At 35.6% G+C, this 21,754-nt stretch overlaps 1 protein-coding gene across 1 annotated transcript; it reads right to left on the reverse strand.

Moving 5' to 3' along the window:
* Positions 1-17,156: 17,156 nt before the first annotated feature.
* Positions 17,157-19,984, reverse strand: LOC118857795 (adhesion G protein-coupled receptor B3-like). Its single transcript, XM_036768311.1, has 3 exons — positions 19,840-19,984; positions 17,967-18,738; positions 17,157-17,215 (listed from the first exon to the last, which is right to left on the reverse strand). Exons 2-3 carry the CDS (start codon positions 18,721-18,723, stop codon positions 17,157-17,159), a joined length of 816 nt encoding a protein of 271 aa, XP_036624206.1. The 5' UTR covers positions 18,724-18,738; positions 19,840-19,984.
* Positions 19,985-21,754: the final 1,770 nt, after the last annotated feature.

Genomic DNA, 21,754 nt, shown 5'->3' on the forward strand with positions numbered 1-21,754 from the left:
TTAAAATCATGAATTTCAACTTCAGACATGACTAGTATATTCATAGTTTTTAAAAATTGGATGGAGCTTTGGAAATCATCTGCCAATTCTCTCATTTTATAGAGGAAGACATTGAAGCCTGAAAAATATGTAGTAAGTTGTTCAAGTTCACCCAGTTAAGCAGTAACAAAGTTGACCTCTAACTCTGACCCTCAGATCCAAAGACAAGTTGCTTTTCACTATAGCTATACTATACTTTAGTATACCTATGCTATATACCTATACCAATACTTCACACTGCCCTCTCATTCTTGACATAAACAATAACAATATTCTATAGCCAAATTAGGAATTAATTTAAAAAGATTTTAAAGAATTTTCACACAAACTATGTTTTCTTTGCTATTTTTGAGTCATTCTTAAACTTTAGCAAGAATGTATTAAATTGAAAAAAATGCCAGAATCTATACTTTAATAATGAGTTAGAGTAAGCTATTGAAAAATATTTAGTTTTTAAAATTTCACACATATGAATATACAGAGGGCTATAATGCTTATTAATTAGCCTGTAGTCCTCTACAAATGAATTGTACAGTTCCTCAGAGTTAACTCATCACTATTAAAGAACCTATACTCATTAACAAGACCTCAGCCAGGGAAATACAATTTCTACCTCAGGATAAGAAACTAACCTATTTCTATCTGAAGTAGAAGTAAAAATACCAAGACTTCATCATTTAACATTTAATAACTCATTATCAAGAAGCCCTGGTTTAGATATGACCTAAATTCTCTGTAATTTTCTTCAGATCATTTCATCTTCTTCAACTATGTCATTAATTTCCAGATTTTTAGCATCATTTCTATCAGTTTCTATTTACTCCTATTTACTCATTTACTCCATATGGCCATCCATTCCAAAACGTACATTCTCCCCAAGTCATAAGTGGCTACTTACCTTCTTCTAAACCTCAGTGACTCTTTGGGTTTATTCTTTCCCCCTTTGAATTTTAAAAGAGAATTGGTAGGAGAAGAAGCCCTACACAAAACTACTCTAACTATATGTTTTAGACAAAGTAAAGAGCTATCATACCCCAGAAGGGGCAATTAGGTGGAACAATAGAGAAAGCACTGGGCTTGGAATCAGGATGAGTCATCTTCATGAGTTCAATTCCAGCCTAAGACACTAGCTGTGTGATGCTGGGCAAGTCACTTAATCTGTTTGCCTTAGTTTCTCATCTGTAAAATGAGCTGGAGAAGGAAATGGCAAACTGCTCCAGTATCTTTGCCCAGAAAACTCCAAAATGGGTTCTTATAAAGTAAAAAAACAACAAATATTCTCTCAGACTCATTAAATTCATGTATGAAGATGAAAGTTCATAATAGTCTTCTTGCTTTCATGGCACTCATGGGAAGAAGAGTAATTCTTAATATGATATCGCCCCACCTTCCTAAACTAAGATGGTTATGTACCTAACTCCATAAGAGGATTGGCAAAACGAATAATACATTCTTGAAAAATATGTAGTATTCTAAAATGAATGTCAGGTACATTTTTGTGTAGTGATTTGGTTGGGTCTTGAGATGCGGGGTGTTAGACCATTTCCAATTCAAGATATTCTGTGCGTCTGTGCTCTTATAAACCCTAGTACATGAGACCCCATTAACGTGTATACTTTCAATAGTTATCCAGAGTGCACAAGTGGCTCAAAGCACAGACTCTGAACTATCAGAGTATGAATAGTAGTAACTAAACAGTCTCTCACAAAACTGGGGCATATTTTTCCACAAATACAATTAATACACATCATCTACTTTGTGCCAGTTATTGTGCCAAGCAAAAAATAAAATAAAATAAAGCCAAGTAAAAGATAATCTCTTCTCTCAAGGAGCTCACAGTCTAATAGGAAAGGTAACATGGAAATAACTATGTACAAATAAGTTTATATACAGGAAAATTTGGAAATAGTCAACAGAAAAAAGGCAATAGAATTTAAGGGAATCAGGAAATGGAGTCTGCATCAATGGGAAAAATCAGCACACATAATGAGTGCACTAGGAGAGGAGCACTCATACAAAGAAGATTCCCCAACAAAGGAGATAATAACTTGTCTTTTCTCAAGCTATTCTCATGTTACTCTCCCTATACATAGAGCATCTGTTAATTAGGTCTCTGGCTCTCTAGTGAGTATCTTCTAATGGGAAGGTTGCTTTACTGGTATAGGCTTCTACTGATGATTGGAGTGGAAGGAGAAGAGAGGAATACCATAATACTCTCCTTTCCTATACTCAGAGAAAGATACAAGGGTAAGAGTGCTGACGAGTAATTTCTTCTCGAGTAAAGTTCTACTTCCATAGCTGGTCATTTCCTCCAATACCAGAGACGGCTCCCTCCCTGCCCAGGGGTGGGGAAATGGAGAGGAGAAAAAAAAACCAACCTTGCCCAATTCATGTTACACATTTATGTTATTAACAGTCTTGACAGACAGAAAACAAAACCTATGTCCCAGTGAACAGTGAATCTTTTAGCATCCTTCACCAATATCCCTCCTCACTACACAGACATTTTCTAAAGCACACAGCAAACAATAAAATAGGAATGGTGGTTTAAAAGTTTATAATACTCTGTCAGGGGCCATCTCTAGTCATCCTGATATATATCTTGCTACTAGACCTTGATGGCTCCAGAGGAAAAAGTGAGGCTGCTGACTTTCCACAGCCCTGACACACTTAATCCAATTCACTTTCAAGTCATAGCATCACCTTGCTGATGTCATGGTCCTTTTCAAGAATGAAAGACAAACAATAACAATGGCTGGTCTCTTAATAGATATCTATGTGAAGAAAGAATCTGAAAATATATTGCGCAGCCCTATTATGTGTAAAGTTCTATAGGAAATACATTAATTTTCAGTTGCATTATTCCAGAGAGGATGAGGGAAATGAAAATAGGGAGAGGAAAAGAACAACTGGGAGAGATAGGGTAGGGAGAAGGGAGAAGAGAATAAGCATTTATATTGTGCCCACAATTGCCAGGCACTTGGAAGAGTTGCTAAGCACTTTACAAATATTACCTCATTTGATTCTTACAAAAACCCTGAGAAGCAGATGCTGTTATTCCCTATTTTGTGGTTGAGAAAACTCAGTTTGTCAGAAGTTCAGTGACTTGCTCAGGGTCATGTGGCTAGTGTCTGAAGACAGATTTGAACTCAAGAGAGAGAAGGAAAGGGAGGAGAAAGAGGAGGAGGAGGAGGGGGAGGAAGAGGAAAAGAAGAAGAAGAAGAAGAAGAAGAAGAAGAAGAAGAAGAAGAAGAAGAAGAAGAAGAAGAAGCAACAGCAGTAGCAGCAGAAGAAGAAGGAGGAGGAGGAGGAGGAGAAGGAAAAGAAGAAGAGTAGGAGGAGGAGGAGGAGAAGAAGAAGAAGAAGAAGAGGAAGAGGATAAAGGGGAGAGGGAGGGGGATGAGGAAGAGAAGAGGGGAGGGAAGGATTTAAATCAAAACACTATGCTAGCTACAAAAGATTTAACCTTGAGTCGTCAGTTTTTATTAAAAGAAAAAAGGTTCAAACAAAACTCTTGTAATAATGCTTATTTTTGAAATTGGCAAATCAATGAATAAATTTGAAAAAGATATCACTGTAACAATATTAAATATTATAGAAATAATTTATCATCAATAATAACACATTGATAACCACTGAAGAGCAAATCTGGATAATGCAAATAAACTTCGAGTGACTTAGTTATGTCAAATAAAAAGTTTGCAAATCAAGTGTTAACAATTTCCCAGAAAGCATGTAATATAGATTCATTACGAATAAAAATATCAAAAACCCAATAATATTCAGATACCTGCTCCTTTGGTGGCACAGTAGATATGGCTCCAGGCTGGGAGTCAGGAAGACCTAGGTAAGTTCAAATCTGGCTGCATATTATGCATATTAGCTGCATAACTCCAGGTAAGTTATTTAACCTCTGTTTGGCTCAATTTCCTCATTTGTAAAATAGGGATAATAGCAGCACCTACCTAACAGGGTTGCTGTGAGAACCAAAAGAAAAAAAAATTGTAAAGTGTTTATCACAGGGCCTGACACATAGTAAAAGTATATTAATTTCTGCTACTGTTATTTTTATATATTTCTCCTCCAAGATCAATAATGTCCTTAAAGCGATTTTTATGAAAACTCTAACCAATGATTTGGATGAAGGTATACATGTCTTAGATGAAAGGAAATTGGTGGGGAGGTGTAGCTAATATGTTGGTTGACAGCACAGAAGATTTCAGCAGGCTAGAACAATAGCTGAATCAAGAAAGGTGACACTTTAATAGGGGTACATGTAAAGCCCTGTACTTGGTTTGAAAAAAAAATCACCTCCACTGAATACAGGCTCAATATAAATGAGTGCAGAGTATATCATGACAGCTAAAAAAGACAAAATCTTTCTTGTTTTTTTCAATCATTTTTCATGTCTGACTTCGCAATCCCATTTAAGGGTTTTCTTGTCAAAGACAGAGGAGAAGTTTTACATTTCCTTCTCCAGCTCATTTCATAGAGGTGGAAACTGAGGCAAACAGGGTTAAGTGACTTCTCACACAGCTAGTAAGTTTTTGAGGCCCCATGGTACTCTCATTTGGTCATACAACCACTATAGTACATTGATACATTTAAGCACTTCCTGAGGAAGGTGACCAGTCTGATGGAGGGACTTGATACTTCAATGAAAAGATTAGAGGACACTTGGAAACAATATTTAGAGGAAGACGTAATGGTGTCTCTTAGTATTTGAAAGACTGCCACGGATTTAAACCTAGAAAGGGTCATAATCCAAGGCCCCAGTTGTACAGATCAAGAAACTGATACCCAAAGACACAAATAATTTTCCCAAGATTACCCAATAAAAGGGAAGAGTTAGGAATCAAAACCAGAGAGAGTACAGTAGGAAGTGCATTGAATTTGATGTCAAAGAACTTGAGTTCGACTATCTGCTCTAATACTGCTACTTACATGGCCCCAGACAAAATATTTAACCTTTTGGGGTCCTTATTTCCTCCTTTGTGGAATGAGGGTTGGAACAAGTCATCCTCTAAGGTCCCGTCCAAATTTAACACCGTTCCTACATACCATACTCTATATAAAAGAGAGATTAGATTTTGTTTATTTTTTATATTTTTGTTTATTTTGTTTACCCAAAGGCAAAAATTGTAACCTTCAGGGAATCCAGATGGAAACTACTGATTTAAGAAAAAGTCTAGATGTTTAGAAAAGATATTTTGCTATAATATTAAAATTTATGAAAATAGAGCTGTATCTATAAATTGGGAAGAGAAATTCCTCAACTATGTATTTTATCAAACCTGAAGATAGGATTCATATAATAATTGAATAATTTATCAGGTACCACTCCAAAATATATGTTAATGGTCCTCTGTGTTATGTGAACCAAAGCCTGCCAAACAGTACTGACCACAGGCTAACCTATCTTTAGAAACATTTGACCTCCCACAGCTGCCAAAATAAACTGCAGTTTTTCAGCTTCTGTTAAAGAGGCAGAGTTGAAACTTGGGTAGACCAGTGTGCAAAAAAAGAAAGGTCATGCATGGTACACAGAACTTCTATATCCTAAGGACTTGCTTTTCTATATCATAAGAATTGTTTGTTTGGAATACTAGGAATGTAGCATTTTTCCCAAAGGAAACAACATACATGTAAATTCACAATTCAAAAAAAATGAAGACAAATAACATTTTTATTGAAGTCATTTTTCCCTTTTTCCTTCCTCATGCTTACTTACTCATTTAAAAACAGATAGCCAAACATCAATAAATAAAAATCATATTTTTTCTTTAATTCTTAAGAATATTCTAATGTGCTATAGGAGACAAAAAGAAAAGGGAGATTTCATTAACCTGTAATTGAAATACCAATTTTAATTTCATCCTGGATAGAATACATTGTATTTTGGTGGATTTCTTATTTCATTCATTTTGGTATTCTCTACTCCTATAAAGATCAAAACTCATTCATATGTTCATCTTTTATGATTATTGTTCACAGTTTCCCAAATACCTCCAGAGAGAATCACCCAATGTGATAGAAGCTATTTTCCTATTCTTTTTAATACCTCAGCAATGCCAGCATACCCCTCGGTGCATCCATCTGTTATTTCTCATTCTTGATACATGAATTTTTATCTACTTCTCACATGAAAATTATTGAATTGAATATACTACAGCCCCCTTATAACCAACATATGGTTCTCTATTGCTCTTTAAGTTACTTGTAATCATAATTTTCTGTACTTTATGATGTTCCATTATTTAGATATATATCATAATCAGTAGAGTGCTTCTATTTCAAAAAAACCCACAGGATTTTAAGTGTATTAAGTAGTGAGGATTGAGAAAAATTCCTAAATTTGATGTGTCCCGACCTTCATCTCAATTCTAAATGTTGCTTGTTGTTCATTTTTAGCTCCATCTCAGAAATCCACATTAATGAATTAAATCAGTAGACTGCCATCTAGCTATAGGTCATAGGCCCCCGGGATGGATGGTTAGACTAATCAGTCTGCAATGGATTTCATTGAATACATTTTTAGTATTATGGAATCCTCCTTTTTGTTTGAATTTTATACATGACATTTTCCATAATATCAATAAATATCTTCTATGAGCATGTATCTCCCCATTTAACAATATCCTTTATATCAATATTTGGATCAATTTTGAAAAATATCTGTTTAATCAAGTCTGTCATAGAGTTTTATAGATTTTTTTCTGTAGGGACAAAATATCTTGGTGGAGAATCTTCAAGCTTAAATTTTATTCTCCCAAATCAAATATTTACTTAAAATCAATAAATAATAAACACAGTGGGGTTTAATATTTCATTCATCTCTCAGTCAACTGTGTGACCTGAAAAAAAATGTTGTCTGATGTAGAAAGGCACCTAAACAGGCCTTCCTAGAAGTTCCCTTCTCATGTTATATCAAGGACTAAATATTTACAGTAAATACTCTAAATCTTTCATAAGTGTGTGATAATGATAAGAAAGCTGATATTTGGTCCAGTTATTCTTGATAGCTTCTTATTCACTTTTGTTGTTGTTAAAAAAATGCTATCTTCTGATCTTTTCCATCATTTAGAAATTTTCCAATCCTATGTGTTCCTCCAACTCATATGCTACTAGTGCCTCCTTGTATGTGGAAAGCAGAGAGTCAAATTGTCATTATCCTTATTAATTATTATAGGAACTCTATTTGCAATTTGACAGAATACCCTAAGTACATAGTTAAGAGAATTAAAACAAATGAATGATATTTTTCTGTATTTATTGAATTGGCAGAAGTGTTCATTTACCAAATGAAATTCTGCTGAGTTTAAAAAGTGAAACTTAATCAACTTGTTACTAAATGGATGCTTTTGAAATAAATAACATTTTATTTTTCTTAAAAAGAATTTTGGTGTTCTAGTTTCTGATCACTTGAGTGTATCCTGTCTGTCCATCTGCAAAAGACCAGTTTCTGCATACCAATCATAATGCATCTAATGGATGTATCAACATGAAAATTAGTACTCTTTGTGTTATGAATCATATTTTCAGTGTTTAACTATGCATTACACTAGGTCATTTTTCAGATTCCTTCTTAAGCTAAAATCTGAGACCTAAATAATCTCTTTGCTCTTCACTCTGTAAGAAGAGAGATAGTTATTTTCATGCCCATTTTTTAGAGGAGGAACCTAGGAGTGAAAATGTTGTGACTTTCCCAGTCACATATTTTTTTTAAAGTCATCAAAACCTGGCTAGAACCGAGATCATTTTACTCATTGTCCATCTAGTTATCTTTCTATTACTTGGAATGAATAATTCTATTATCTTAATCTATACTTGAAAGCATTCCATTAAAATTATTTTTCAAATTAGATTTTAAAATTTAAACTTTATTATGGAGCCTGAAATAAAGGTTAAAGAAGGGGCAGGAAACTTACTTGCCTATACCCAATAAGTAATCATGTCCAAATTGGATTTTAACATTTCATCCTGATTGATTTATTTTGATGGATTAGTCATGCTTATATCAATACATAATTTTTCAGTAATACCATTTTTATCCAATTAAAAATAACATATGTCTTCAGAATCTTGAGACTTTTTTTCAAATACCACAAATTGCTTGACATGTTTGACCAAACAAAAGCACAATGATGGCAATATAAGGCAGTCTTAATAATTAATTTCTACAATCCTTAGCCTTGGAAGTTATAATGAAAAGAGATTTAGAAAAAAAAATATGAATTAATTCAAAAAGACAATAAAGATTTAGTTTAATTCAGAATACTGAAAGTGTCTTTGAAGCAACAGGAAAGGAAATCTGACATTTCAATTAGTAAAATATTTTAAATCTAAGATATATTCATAGTCTACTACAATTAGAAAAGTTAAGGTACCAATTATTAATTTTTTTAAAAAATTCTGCTTCATAAAGGATTATTACCAGGAAAAATAAAAGAGAAACTATCCACATTTTAAAATGTTCCAATGAAATACTATTCTGCCTAAAATACATAGAAAAGGTTGGTTTATTATGAGTTTTGTCAAGTATTAACTATATTAACTTATGTGCAGAAAGTATTACAGTGGAATGAGCACTGAATTTGGAGTTAGAAGACCTGGGCTTGAATCCTGGATCTGCTCCTTATCCTCTCTGACACCAGATCAGAGTCTTTGAACATCCTGAGTTCCCTGATTTTTAAAATGAGGGAACTGAATTAAATGACCTCTAAGGTCATCAAGCTCTAAATCTATGATCTCATATAATACTTTAAGGTTTATAAAGTACTATCTATCCTATGTTGGTTGTTCAAATTATCTCCATTTTGCAACAGAAGAAGCTAGGGTTCAGAAAATTTGAATAATTCACCTAAGACTACACAGTTTTAAGTACTAAAGCCAGGATTTAAATCCAGGCTTTCAGATTCCAGCTCTCTTTCCATAATACTTAGTTGCTTCCAACATATTTAGGAAATGAACAAAAGAACATTCACAAGGACCAAGCTTATGATTTTCACTAAGTCCATTTGTATTGACTGTATATTTCTTTTTTCTGTCTCTTTAAGATTTTTATTCATTCAATTAAGGAAATATTTTAGAAATTTCATATTCCAATGTGTTTTCTGTCAGTCTCATTCTCACACTATCTCTTACACTGTTTCTGTTGCTTATGTTTCTATCTCTCTCCCCACCCCTACTCTCAGCATAGAGTAAAATACCCACAAAATCTCCCATATCTTATGCTTCTATTCTATATACACTGACCCAAACCTAGATCAGGTTCTCACTTACCTCTTTGTATATACTATTGCAATGGTTTCTAACTGATCTCCCTACTTCCATTCTTTCCAGTCAGTTAACAAACATTTATTAAGTACCTACTAAGTACCAGGCACTGTGCCTACCACTGGTATACAAAGAAAAAAATGCACAAGTAGGTGCTGTTCTCAAGAGATCACATTCAAATGGGGGAGACAACATGCAAATAATTACATAAATCATGAAATATATACAACAAATTGAAGGTAATCTCCGAGGAAGGTGTTAGCATTTCTTCCCTGTTACCCAATTTTTGGACTGTTGCCCAAATAATCATCCTAAAGCAAAGGTCTGGCATTACTCCTCTGCTCCGAAGTCTTTAGTGGATCCTCCTTTTTTCCACATAAAATAATAACTCCTTAGTAGGACATTTAAAGTCTTACATAATATGTCTTAAACCTGCCATTCCAGTATTGTTGTAATATATATTTCTTGATTCTTTTTGCTCCCTAATCTCAACTTGTCCTTTCCAGCTTCTTTATCTTTTCTCATGAAATAAATAGCACTCCTGAATGTGAAATGGTTTCATAGCTTTAGCTGATGAAATCTTCCAATTTCTTCAAGGCCCTGCTTGGGTTATGCCTCCTCCATGAAGATTTTCCTGACTTTCTATTTACAAGCCAGCTCTCTCTCCTTGAATTTCTTATGCTGCTTTGGACCTTTCCTTCATAGCTATATTATAATTTGTCACCTGCTCATCTGAACATTTCTCTTATTTTTCTCATTGTTGGCAAGCTCCTTTAGATCAGGGATTATGCTTTTGAACACTTTACAATAATATCTTGCATTAATGTGGTGCTCACTATGTTCCAGGCCCTATACTAAGCGCTTTACAATTATTATCTCGTTTGATCCTTGTAGTAACTCTGGGAGCTAGGTGCTGTTATTATTCTCATTTTCCAGGTGAGAAAACTGAAGCAAACAGAGGCTAAGTAACTTGCCCAGGGTCACACAGCTAGTATATGTTTGAGGCTGAATTTGAACTCATATCATCATGACTGTGCCATCTACCTACCTCTAACATTATGTACTACATCTAGTAGGGTCTCAAAATGTTTGAAATCACAGAAAATTAAGTTTGGAAATATTCAGTGGCAGGAAAAACATATAAAAAGTATTACAGAAGCTTTGCAAACATTTTCTAATCACGAAGCCTGTAAATATCCCATTTGATTTATAAAGTAACATTAGCTGCACACTTATTTGCTAAAGACATTTTGTCCTTTCCAAATCAGTGTGCTCTCTCCAATCCTATACAAAAGCTCATGCTCATATGTCAAGCACTAATGTATTTAAGAATATCTCCTATAAGATAGAGACAGTATATTTGTACAAGATAAAATACCAATTCCACAGTCTGGCATGAAAGGTTATCCACAATCTCCTTTAACCTATCTGTCCAGTCTTAATCGTTTATTATATCACTCCCCATACTCCATGTTTCAGCCAGGTGGGACCACCTGCTCTGCTAGAAATTTGAGATGCTCTTTCTTGGCTGTGTAGGACCACAGGGCATCTTCTAACTCTCTAATAAACTTCTTCCTCATCTATACCTCTCAGAATCCTTATCATACCTTCAAGACTCAGCAAGTATAACCTCCTTTAGGGAGCCCTTCCTGATACTCTAAGGTCATAGTATTTTCTCCTTCCTCAAATATTTCTGGAACATTTTCCTTGGATAACTTCTGTCCATTTTCACTCTTAACCTTTTATTATACTCATCTATGTAAATGTCATATCCCCCTCAGTGGAATATATCCTAGAAGTCTTCCTACCCATTTTTATCCCCTCTAACACTGTGCCTTACACATAGCAAGCACTGAATAAATGTTTATTGAATATTAAATATGTCAAACTTTTAAAAATTGTTTATTATGTTCATTGCTCAGATACAAGGTCATATGTTAATTTTCATGGCTACTACTAAGGCATTTTCAGTGTTGCACAAAAGAAAATTGCTGGCATTGCTGATTTATTTGATATTTTCTTATTTAGGTACATTATATATTAGTATGCCATCTGAAAATAACATCTCAAAATGATTCAAGATGATTTAGCTACACTTTTATGAAAATTATTAGTCTGTAAATTATGAACTCCTAACTTTTACTACCACTCTTTCAAGCATAATCTCAAGCCTATTTTGAACTTGGTTTATAATTCTTCACACACACACACTAGTATATACACACATACATGAACTGATCAGAACTACATTAACTGCAGTTATTATCAAAGGCCTTTCAGACATAGACCCACGGTTAAACAGGAATCACCACTTTACTCTTTTATTCTTAATTTTAGTATCTATAAAATAACCTATCACCATATAACAAATGTTTGGGTTCCTTAATGCCCTCTGTGAAGACAATCTAAGATCTGAAATATACAGTCACATTTTGAGTATAGCAAAAGGGAGAAGAAAAATGTTATCTTTTCTCCCTTCCTTTCTTCTACCCCTGCCATCATTGTAAATTCATAGGTCATGTTCAAGGTCCCTACACTTCTAAATCTTATGATCTTTTGATCCTAAGAGTAGATAATAGAAGCACTGAACCATGCATTCTCTTCTTCTTCTTCCTATAAGAGATTCTGTGTACTTGTTACATGCTGTCTTAAAGCTGTGGAACAAGATTTGATTTTTTTTCCTTTATGCCTTTTCTTCTCAAGATTTAAATTTGTCATACTAAATTCAAAAAACACAGTTAAGTATATGATTTAGAGCTATATGTTGAGGAAACAAGGAACTAAAAAGTTGATAATATATCCTCCATATATTATAGATACTATATATATATCTGTGTGTATGTATATATTATGTGTTTATATGTGTGTTTTACTTCATAGGTTAACACATTCAAATCTAATGAAGATTACTCAAGTGGATTGGTCCTCTCTGGAGATTCAGACTGTTATCAGGGTCGTATTCAAAGTTCTTCAAGCCTATAGCAATCACCTGTAATCATGTCCCCACCCCTACCCAGGATTGCCATAAAAATGGAAACTTAAAATAAGCATTTTGCTCAGAGGCGTGTTAGGTCAATATTTCTTTTAACTTGTAAATGGTTTTGCCAACAGGTATTTAAATGGCATGAGTTTCAAAGATTATGACATCATTAGAAAAAAACTGAGATGAATGGCTTATATAAAGTTAAGAAATATTTTTCAGTAGTTTCCCTTCTGCCATTTTGAATCACACCAAGTATTTTGTATAACCTATAGTCCTAAATAGCCATTAGATGAGATGAAGTATTTCATAGAGGTTAGTGAGCCAGCCTCTGAGTGAAATTAAACTGGACCTAAGACCTCCCTCTGACACATACTAGCTTTGTTTACTAGCTGTCCTCCATTCCTGGAATTCTCCCCAGATTCAACTGTGCCTCCTGGCTTTTTTTGTTTTGTTTTGTTTTTGTTTTGTTTTGTTTTGTTTTGTTTTGTTTTTCAAATCTTGGCTAAAATTCCACCTTCTGCAAGAAGCTATTCCCAGTTCTCCTTAATGCTAGTGCCTTCCATCTATGATTATCGCCAATTTATCCTGTATTTGTCTTGACTATATATAGTTGTCTGCATGTTTTCTCTCTCATTTGGTTGGGGCTTCATTGAAGGCATGGACTCTTTTTGCCTTTCTTTGTATCCCCAGAATTTAGGATAGTGTCAGGAATGTAGTAGGCACTTAATAAATGCTTGACGACTTGATTTACTTTGTGTCGATGAGCAAACCATTTAATGTCTTAATGCCACAGACTGTTTCCTAAAACTCTGAGTTAGAGAAAAATCAACTATTTGTTGGCTGTGTATCACTGGCTGTGTTTTTCACACAGGAAGTGTGAAAGTGGGAGTATGGGATTTTCTACAATGAAGAAATTATAGATCTGGAACACACCTCTGCCCCCAAAAATATTCAATTGGTAAAAATAAATGGTCTGAATAAGAAAAGTGGAAAGGTTGTCAACAAAAGACCCCTGACCAAAAATAGAATGCAAAAGGAATCTGTTTTTTCAAACTGGGTTTTTTCAATTGTTTTGAATGGAGCCCATTCATATCTTATGTCCCATACCTTCTTTCAGTATAGAAAAAGAAGCTGTGCTGGAGGGGGAAAAGAGAGAGTAAGGTTGGAATTGACAGAAAATCTGATAGACATTGAATGCACACATTATATGTACATATATGTTTATCCATGTGTGATGTATATATGTACATATGTGTATATAGATATAGATATATAGATATAGATGTATCTGGACATATAGGGCAAAAAATACACACATCTATGTGGGCATCTTATACTCTTTATGTAGTTGGATATGCATGTGTGTGGGTATATATGTGTACATGTATATATGTGTACATACATATACATACATTACATATGTTTATATAGAGGAACACGTATACACATGTATACATACACATACACACATATCTCTGGGATGGCAAGAGAAACAAATGTCTCCTGTTATCCTGGAATTGAATGGGATGCAAATTGACAACTATTTCAATTTCCCTTTATACAAGGAGCTCTTCAAAAAGCAAACAAGGGTATAGGTTCCAGGATTCCAAAAGTTAGAGCTGTAAAGGAGAAAATGAGGAAATTGAGGCTTAAAGAGTCACTTGCCCAAGGGCACATGGAGGTAGCAGAGCCTGGATTCCAAATTGCAGAAAGTTTACACTCTTATTAACTTTGACCTCCATTGTCTTCCCCCTGAACAACCTAGTTTATTTAGTTCTTTCAAAAATGAGAATTCTGAAGTAATAATAATGAAGTGTCATGGGAAATATTTGTTGTATTGGTCTTATTCATTTTTAAGCAGGTAATGTGCTTTGTAATGTAGGCATGAGTATTAAAAATGGAGAAAGCCCTTCTGTATCAGTCTTTCATTCCACATGTCAATTTTGAACACTAAGTTAACTGATTTCATTTGGTGCATCCTTTTAGCCAAACCCCCTCATTCTATAAACTGTTTTTGTATAAAAGATACCTGAATAACATCCTTGAGTAGAACACTAGAAAGAAAAGACCTTATTTCTTTGATTCACAAAGCTTTAATTATTTCATGTAAAGGAAAGGGGAAAAAAACCATCTGGGTTCCAAAATATACATGCTAGACAAAAACTCTAAATTATGAATTAAAGACAATTTGAAAACTATATAAACATGTCAGCTCCTTAACAATGCCTTTGTAGAATGATTCTCAATAATTCATGACATAAATAACTTGTTTTTTTAAAAAAACTTCTCAGTTTCATTATAACAAAGAATGAGTTTTCATTTCATTACTAATCAGATCTGCAAACTGTTATTAGGTCAATATTTTAAAAAATATTTCTGGTAAAAATCTGGTTTCAGAACAGATATCACATTCCCTCGAGAGAATATTTGATATCTTTGATTTAAATAAACAGACTTTGGTACCCAAAATACAAAATTCATATTCCATTTTTGGTTTGGTTTTGAATTTGCATAAGATCTGGAAAAAGGGAAATTATACCTTTTAAATGTAAGTGTTACTTAAAACAGACCTACCTATGCAATGTCATGATAACATATATGTCCCTAAGTCATTGTACACTTGTGGAATCTATGTGAAATAGTTATTCAACTGAATACAAAGACCATCAGTGCTTACTAAAAGTACAAAGCTCTATAAAACTGATTATTTAATCCATGTATTGTTTATTATCTTGACTTGTAATTCTGAAGAAGAGAAAATACATCAAGGTAAAATGAAAAGATTGAAGGCCTGAGGTCTCAATGTTCTAAAAATGTGCATTACTTTATTATTCTGTAAAGATAATTTGGTGGAAAATTAAGCCACAAGTGATGACAGAAAACAAAATAAGAAGGTATGGATTAACCTTTGTTTGGAATAGAATGAAATCATTCCTCTTTAAGTTTCTTTATTAGTTGTTAACTATTAGAAATACATTTTGAACTTGATTTAACCCCATTTAAGTCAATCTGACTTTCCCTCTCCTTAGCTTTTATGTGTAGCAACTAATGAAGTCTCCTCTCAGATTAGTGTGAAAAACATAGCACATAACCTTTTGACAAATCACTTATAAAACACAATAGCTCATAAGTATATTACGAGTGTCTTCTTGTTCACAGTTTTTACTCTGATTCAGATAACTTTAAAAATATTAAAGAAGGTTTAAGGCCTAAACTCAGAGAATAGATACTGTAGTTGTTCACTGATCCAAAATGAGATTTTACCCCAAAACTGTTAAGTTCAATTATTTAGCTCTTTTATCATGTTACTTGTCTGAACACCATCATTGCTGTTTTCATAAAAGCATTCCGGTCCATTTTTTCCAGCTCGTTATGCACAAAGAACAGAAATTTTCACTGTTGTAGTCATGGACTAACTGTGGACTAACTGAATTATTCATTTACTAATTTACTAAAAAAGTTAAGTCAAACCAGTGTACTTCCTCTAATCCTAGAACTACCTTGATTCATGCCTCTTAATCATGACCAGCAAATTATTTGTAAATCATGCTTATTGTACATAGAGCAACTTCTCTTGTCAACTACTGCCTTTCAAGGGGATTAGCATGAAGAAAGCAGACTTGTGACTTCTCATTATCTGTAGGAGTGGATTAAAGCATGACAGTTTGGAACTATTGATGAATATGGGCTTCTGGTTTTAATTTAGGAACTCTCAAACTTTTTTTTTCTTTATATTGCCTAATTGTCTTATGAAGAGAGATTCTACCAATGAAGTTTGTGTGTTTGTGTGTGTGTGTGTGTGTGTGTGTCTATGTGTGTGTGTGTTTGTGTGGTAGCTTCTGATTCTAAGGGACACTAATTAGTTTTAAATGGTGTTAAATACCATCCCTGCAGTTGCAAGTGCTTCTCTGGGAATTTTACCAGAGAAAAGAACTCCTGTAATTTAAAATCACTTTGTTTTCTTCATTCACAGTTATTAGGCAAACAACGACCTGTGGAACTCTCAAAAGTCCCCCCTGCACATACGCACCCCACACTGTCCATTAGTCTGGATGGCTACCAGGCACATCTCCTTCACCAGCTCCATCTCCCTACAGCAATTCCCATCCCCCAAAGTGCCTCTAGCAGAGGAATAGCTTGAAGCAAGTTCAGCTTTCCCTCTCACAAAGCCTTGGCTGGCCTTAAAGGAAATTCTCTTAACAACGTGTCAATTTTATATTGGCCACAAAGACAACTTCTGTTTGGGGGGAGGGGAGGAAAGAGGGACTGGAGCTTGGCTGTCCCTTTCCACAGACAAGGATCTTTGTGGCAATCAGAAAACATTTCCTGAATAAAAAATCAACACACTCTCTCCCTTTGCATGGTGGGGGAGCAGGCACAACCATATAACATCACTCCCCTCACCAAGATGAAGTGCATCCAGTAACTTCCCAATCAGGAAATCTATTTTCTTCTCTTCTGTCCTTGTGATCCCTTCTCCCCCCACCCTCCAAATCACTTGTTAAACATAATCCACAGCTTCAAAATCTCTATGTAGCATCCCTGGTAGGAATTGGACGAATGCTATAAATCACTTCTGCACTTTATCTCCTTCCTCTGCATTTCCGTTATACTCTGCCTTTCCAAACAGTCCATCTCTGACACTCTCCCTCTTTCTTTGTGCTGATCAACAGGAGATCAGAAACGAAGGCAGAAATCCTTTGCAGTAGACCTAACATGAGTCTGTTAGTTCTCATACCACAATAATAACTCTTCTAACCAGAAGTCCAGTGGGGGAGGTAGGACAATAAATTTGCAAGGGTGGTTTAATTGAGCCCCTTCCTCCCACCCATCCCTCTGCTCCCAACAGCATGTGACTTCACAGCCATTGCGACACAGTGAGCTTGTGCTTCCAGTTGAGTCCCACGTGGGCCTCTCCTTAAGGACAAGAGAACATGTGGGGTTTATGGTGCAAAGCATCTCATATAAAACCATAGATCTATGCAATTGCTCCTCCTGCCTTGATTTTCGAGACTGACAGAGAATTCACTATTGTATTTATGTATTTTGTTTTATCTTTGTAACTTTCTTTTCTTTTTCTGTTCTTCGGGGGAGGTTGGGGAGAAAGAAAACCTGAAGGCCAAAAAGAACAGGATGAGAGGATTTTTTTTTCCCTGAAGATATATTTCAAGGGATTCTGCATCTTCTTTCATTCCTTATTTCCCCTATCTACCTATCTTCTCAGTTCCCAGACCAAGATTATCATTTGGCTTGCAACCTGTGACTGTCTCTTGGCCAAGCTGCAAACTCAAGGAAGGGCTTAGAACTGGTATCTGCCCTCTTCTACCTGCAAAAGCACCAACAGATACATCTGGAAGAGCTTGCCAAGCTTAGAGCACCTCTCACTTCATTCCAGTCCCCAAATGCCTTCAAAAGTCTCTGTGGGTATGCTTCATTCTAATCAAACTTGCTCACCCTCCCACCTCCATGATTCCCAGATCTCAAATCAATAAAAATCTTCTGTTTCTTGGTGTGAGGCTCACATCAGATGAATCCAAATACAGCAGAAATACAAGAGGGAGTAAGATGACCTAAGCTTGACATAAAAACATTTTTTTTAAGTTTTCTAAGCATCTCCCTTCTCACTCCATCCCCCTGAACCCTCAAACCCTGTTTTCTCTGTACTTACCTTCTTTTGGTGGGCGCTTGGCTTCCCTGGTAAGATTGCAGACCTGGGTAGTTTGCAGCTCCTGGGTTAGGCAGCCCTCCGTCTGCTCATTGAGGGGAAGCACCACGTTATTTAACAACATCAGGGACTGGTCGTCTATTCCCCATTCCCCCAAATGCTGAGGACAGGTGCATTTTGTGTACATGATCCCACAGGACTCTGTTCTCCCATTTTCAGATTTTAAGCAGCTCTCCAGCCAAGTGCATAATACATGGCAACCAAACTGGCTTGGGCTCACCTTGTTCAAAACCAAAAATTCAAAAAAAGATTTTTCATCTTCATCCCCTTTTTTCTGTAATCCTGGAAATTCGATTGGATATACCCGACGTATTTGAATAAAATTTTTATCATACTGTAGAAATACAAAAGCATTCTTGGAATCGCAGAGTTGCATTATAGAATGGTTATTTTTTAAAAGATCCTTTATTTTTTCATGGGAAAAATGATCAAACTGATAAGCCAAGAGAGAAAAGTTAGAGCAGCTGAAGTCCTTTTTCGAAAATTTCAGGTAAATACTATATTTGGTTGGATCTGGGTTTTCCAGCGTCCAAGTGCAGTTTGTAAAGTTTTTTGGAAACATTTCACTTACAGAATAGGATCCATAAATGACTCCCTTCACCAACGTGGAACACCAGAAGTCTTGGGCAGCATTAAATCCAAACATAACCAGGAAATAGGTGGAAAATATATAAATCAGCAGATTACGAACAGCCTTCATCCTATGTCATTTGGCCTGTAAAAATGGGGATGAAATTACAATGCAAAGGTAATTCTGCACGCATTGAAAAAGAAACTCCTTCCAATATTGTCGCCAGCTGTTTTCAAGATTTCAGTTAAAACCCTTTACAAAAAGAAGGGCAGGTAATTTTTATTTTATAACGCGAGAAAATGTTTCGATGCTGTGTGAACAGCGCCACCACGTGGGCATTCACAATGGTCCAATTCCCTAAATTCAAATTAAAAATAAGATTTAATAGATCATTAATAGAGATTTCCTTACTCATCTAGCAATTATCCCTGTCAATGAATTACAAAACTACAAAATTAAAATAAAACCTATAAATTTCACAAAGTATCACTAAAAGTCAATTTTTAAGACATTTCAAAAATCAATTCACATGGCGATCCCCCCCCAAACTGTGCATGTAAATCTATCATCTCACATAATCAAATCTGAAAATTTAGGAACAGCTGTCACTAAATTATCTCCTTAATATTAAATGTACAAAGTTATTGTGTTGAGTTACAGCCACAATTTTAAAAAGCACAAATTATTATTTGTTGCAGATGGAACATTATCTCCCATATGTCTACATGCTTTTTGCAGGACCACCTGGTATGCAAAGGTCTCTGTAATGATAAATTCCTGTTAGACAAAATAAGTATCAATGTGTATTCTTAAAATTTTGTAAATATCATGTGGGAAAAGGTATAGATAGGTAGATACATGGAGGGAAATTATTTGACATGCCATTGAAAACCAAGATTTAAAGACATTCATTTCAATGTGACATTCCCTCTTGGGATACATAAAGTGGATCACTGTATTAGAATCTGTATCCAAAGGCGATGTCAATGAAAAATCCCAGAGCCACAGTAATTGAACTGGATTCTGGATTTTAATTGCTTTTTAAAATTAGTGCTTTTATCTAGACTTATCTACTGTAATTTGAAGATTTGCACATGACAGATGAAAGACATTTTAGATTTTCCGTCTTAGCACATTGCAGGTATTGAATGGATCCCTTCCCAGTAATGGCCCCAAACCCCTCCTGTTTTGTTGTTGTTGCTTTACCTTGACTTTTCATGATATAATAACCTTGGTTATATTTACCTCTGTATGTTGTTATCCAAAAATAACTTGAATATTTTCAGCTTTAATCTTTAAGAAGTTTTTTTTTTCCTTAAAAAATGACTGACACTTCGTTTTCCAGTTAGTGTCTGGGCTGAGAAAAGTGATGCCAAGTTAATTTTAAAAGTCTTTAGACTGCAGCCTCTTCTGTAAACAGAAACAGACAGACACAGAGGCAGTTAGAGTTTTGAATCTTGGCTTTACCTAGGTTCTCCTCTCCCAACCCAAGGGGGAAAAAGCTTCTTCCTCTCCATTGCATAACACACACCAACGCATACACACACACACACACACACACACACACATCGACAGATTGAAGTCCCTGAAGAGATCTCTGAGCTTTCCAGATTATAATTTAAACTCTTAGTCTTGACATGGGTAATACAGCACCAACTCTAAACCTCTTTATAGCTGCAGTTTAAAATAACAGCAGAACTGCCAGAGCTATCAAAAACACTGGCTCCTCTGTTTCCTACCAAATATATAGTCCAGTGAATAATACATTTTTTTTTCTCGATGAAGTGAAGTTACAGAACATCTAGACGTTTAAAAAAAAGGAAAAAAAAAGTTAATGGAAATTCTGAAAATAATCTATCCCTTCTCTCCATGTAGCACTTTGCAGGCAATGCAGGTCTGCGCAGTATTCTACAGGATAGAGTGTAGGCGTTGAAAGCCAATGTGACAATAAGTGTCTAAATTAGGAATTCCAACCATGAAAAACGATTCATTTTATAATCTTCAACTCAAAAAGAGGTCTTCTTTCTCTTCCAAATGAAACCCCCGGACTTTTTCTTCCACATAATATGCCGGAGTCCATGTCTGCAGTGCTTTGCTCATCTTGAATTAGAAAACCTGGAAAAACAGCCCTGATTTCACTTCAGCGTTGGCTCAGGCGAGCTCCCTGAAAAGACCGTTCTTGATTTTTAAAAGCCTCGGTACACAAAATCCCATTTTGTCCTTAATGCCAGTAAAAGAATATCTGAGATGGCCTCTAGGAAGGACTGCAGGGTCAATTAAAACGCCTGCTTCTCCTCTTTAAGAAATAATGAAGGGGGGGGGGTGGTCGGAGAATCTTAAGATTAGGTCATTTATTTATTTAGTTAGTGATCTCCTGCTGAAAAGCAAACGGGCATTTAGTTGAGCTATATAAAACTGATTTTCTAGGTGACACTGTAGTTTTGTTGAACATAGACGGCGCCATCACTCCACTCATTTTTCCCCACTATAAGACCCACCGACTTCCCTTATCTTAACTTCCTATTAACCTAAAATTCCCCCCCTTCATAAAATTACCCCAATCACACACAAACGTCAGATTTTCTCTGTCTCTCTGGAAATGACTCCCAATGAAGCCGATCTCTCGCAAAACACACTTCTCTAACTTTTCAACTGCGGCATATGAGTAAATGCAGAGATTTTTTTGGGAGGGAGGGGGCGGATGATTAGGTGAGGGGGGCTGTTTTTGTTTTTTTTTCCCCCCAACCCCTAGCTTCTCAACCCGCCAGTAAAACCCTCTCCTTTCGCTCCCTCCCCATATCCCAGGCTCCAAAGTCTATGGCAGTAATCCCTGGTAATGGGCATGGAGAATGAATACCCCAGACCCCCTTACCTTCCACTCCGAAAGCTGAGGGAGGCTATTTCTCTAAGAGCCTAGCACAGGCACACGTCCCAACAACAGTGATGGAGAGACTCCCCTTCTGGCCGAATCACCGTTGCCCATTTTCCCCGGCTCAGGTTCCAAAACCAAGATTAAAAAAAAAAGAAAGAAAGAAAGAAAGAAAAGAAGGAAAGAAAAGCACATTCACAAGAAGGAAAGGATCAAAAAAAAGGAGGGGGGAAGAGAGGACACCCCCAGCGAGCCCAGAGGTTGGCGCCGTATCCAACTCAATCCAACCTC

Source organism: Trichosurus vulpecula, chromosome 7, assembly GCF_011100635.1.
Source record: "Trichosurus vulpecula isolate mTriVul1 chromosome 7, mTriVul1.pri, whole genome shotgun sequence".
Lineage (NCBI taxonomy): Eukaryota > Metazoa > Chordata > Mammalia > Diprotodontia > Phalangeridae > Trichosurus > Trichosurus vulpecula.

Excerpts from the sequence above, each read along its gene's own strand:
- LOC118857795 (XM_036768311.1), bottom strand. The coding sequence starts at position 18,723 with ATGAAGGCTGTTCGTAATCTGCTGATTTATATATTTTCCACCTATTTC. Across the intron at positions 17,216-17,966 it reads CAAGCGCCCACCAAAAGAAG|GAGAGGCCCACGTGGGACTC; the intron begins GTAAGTACAGAG and ends CTTGTCCTTAAG.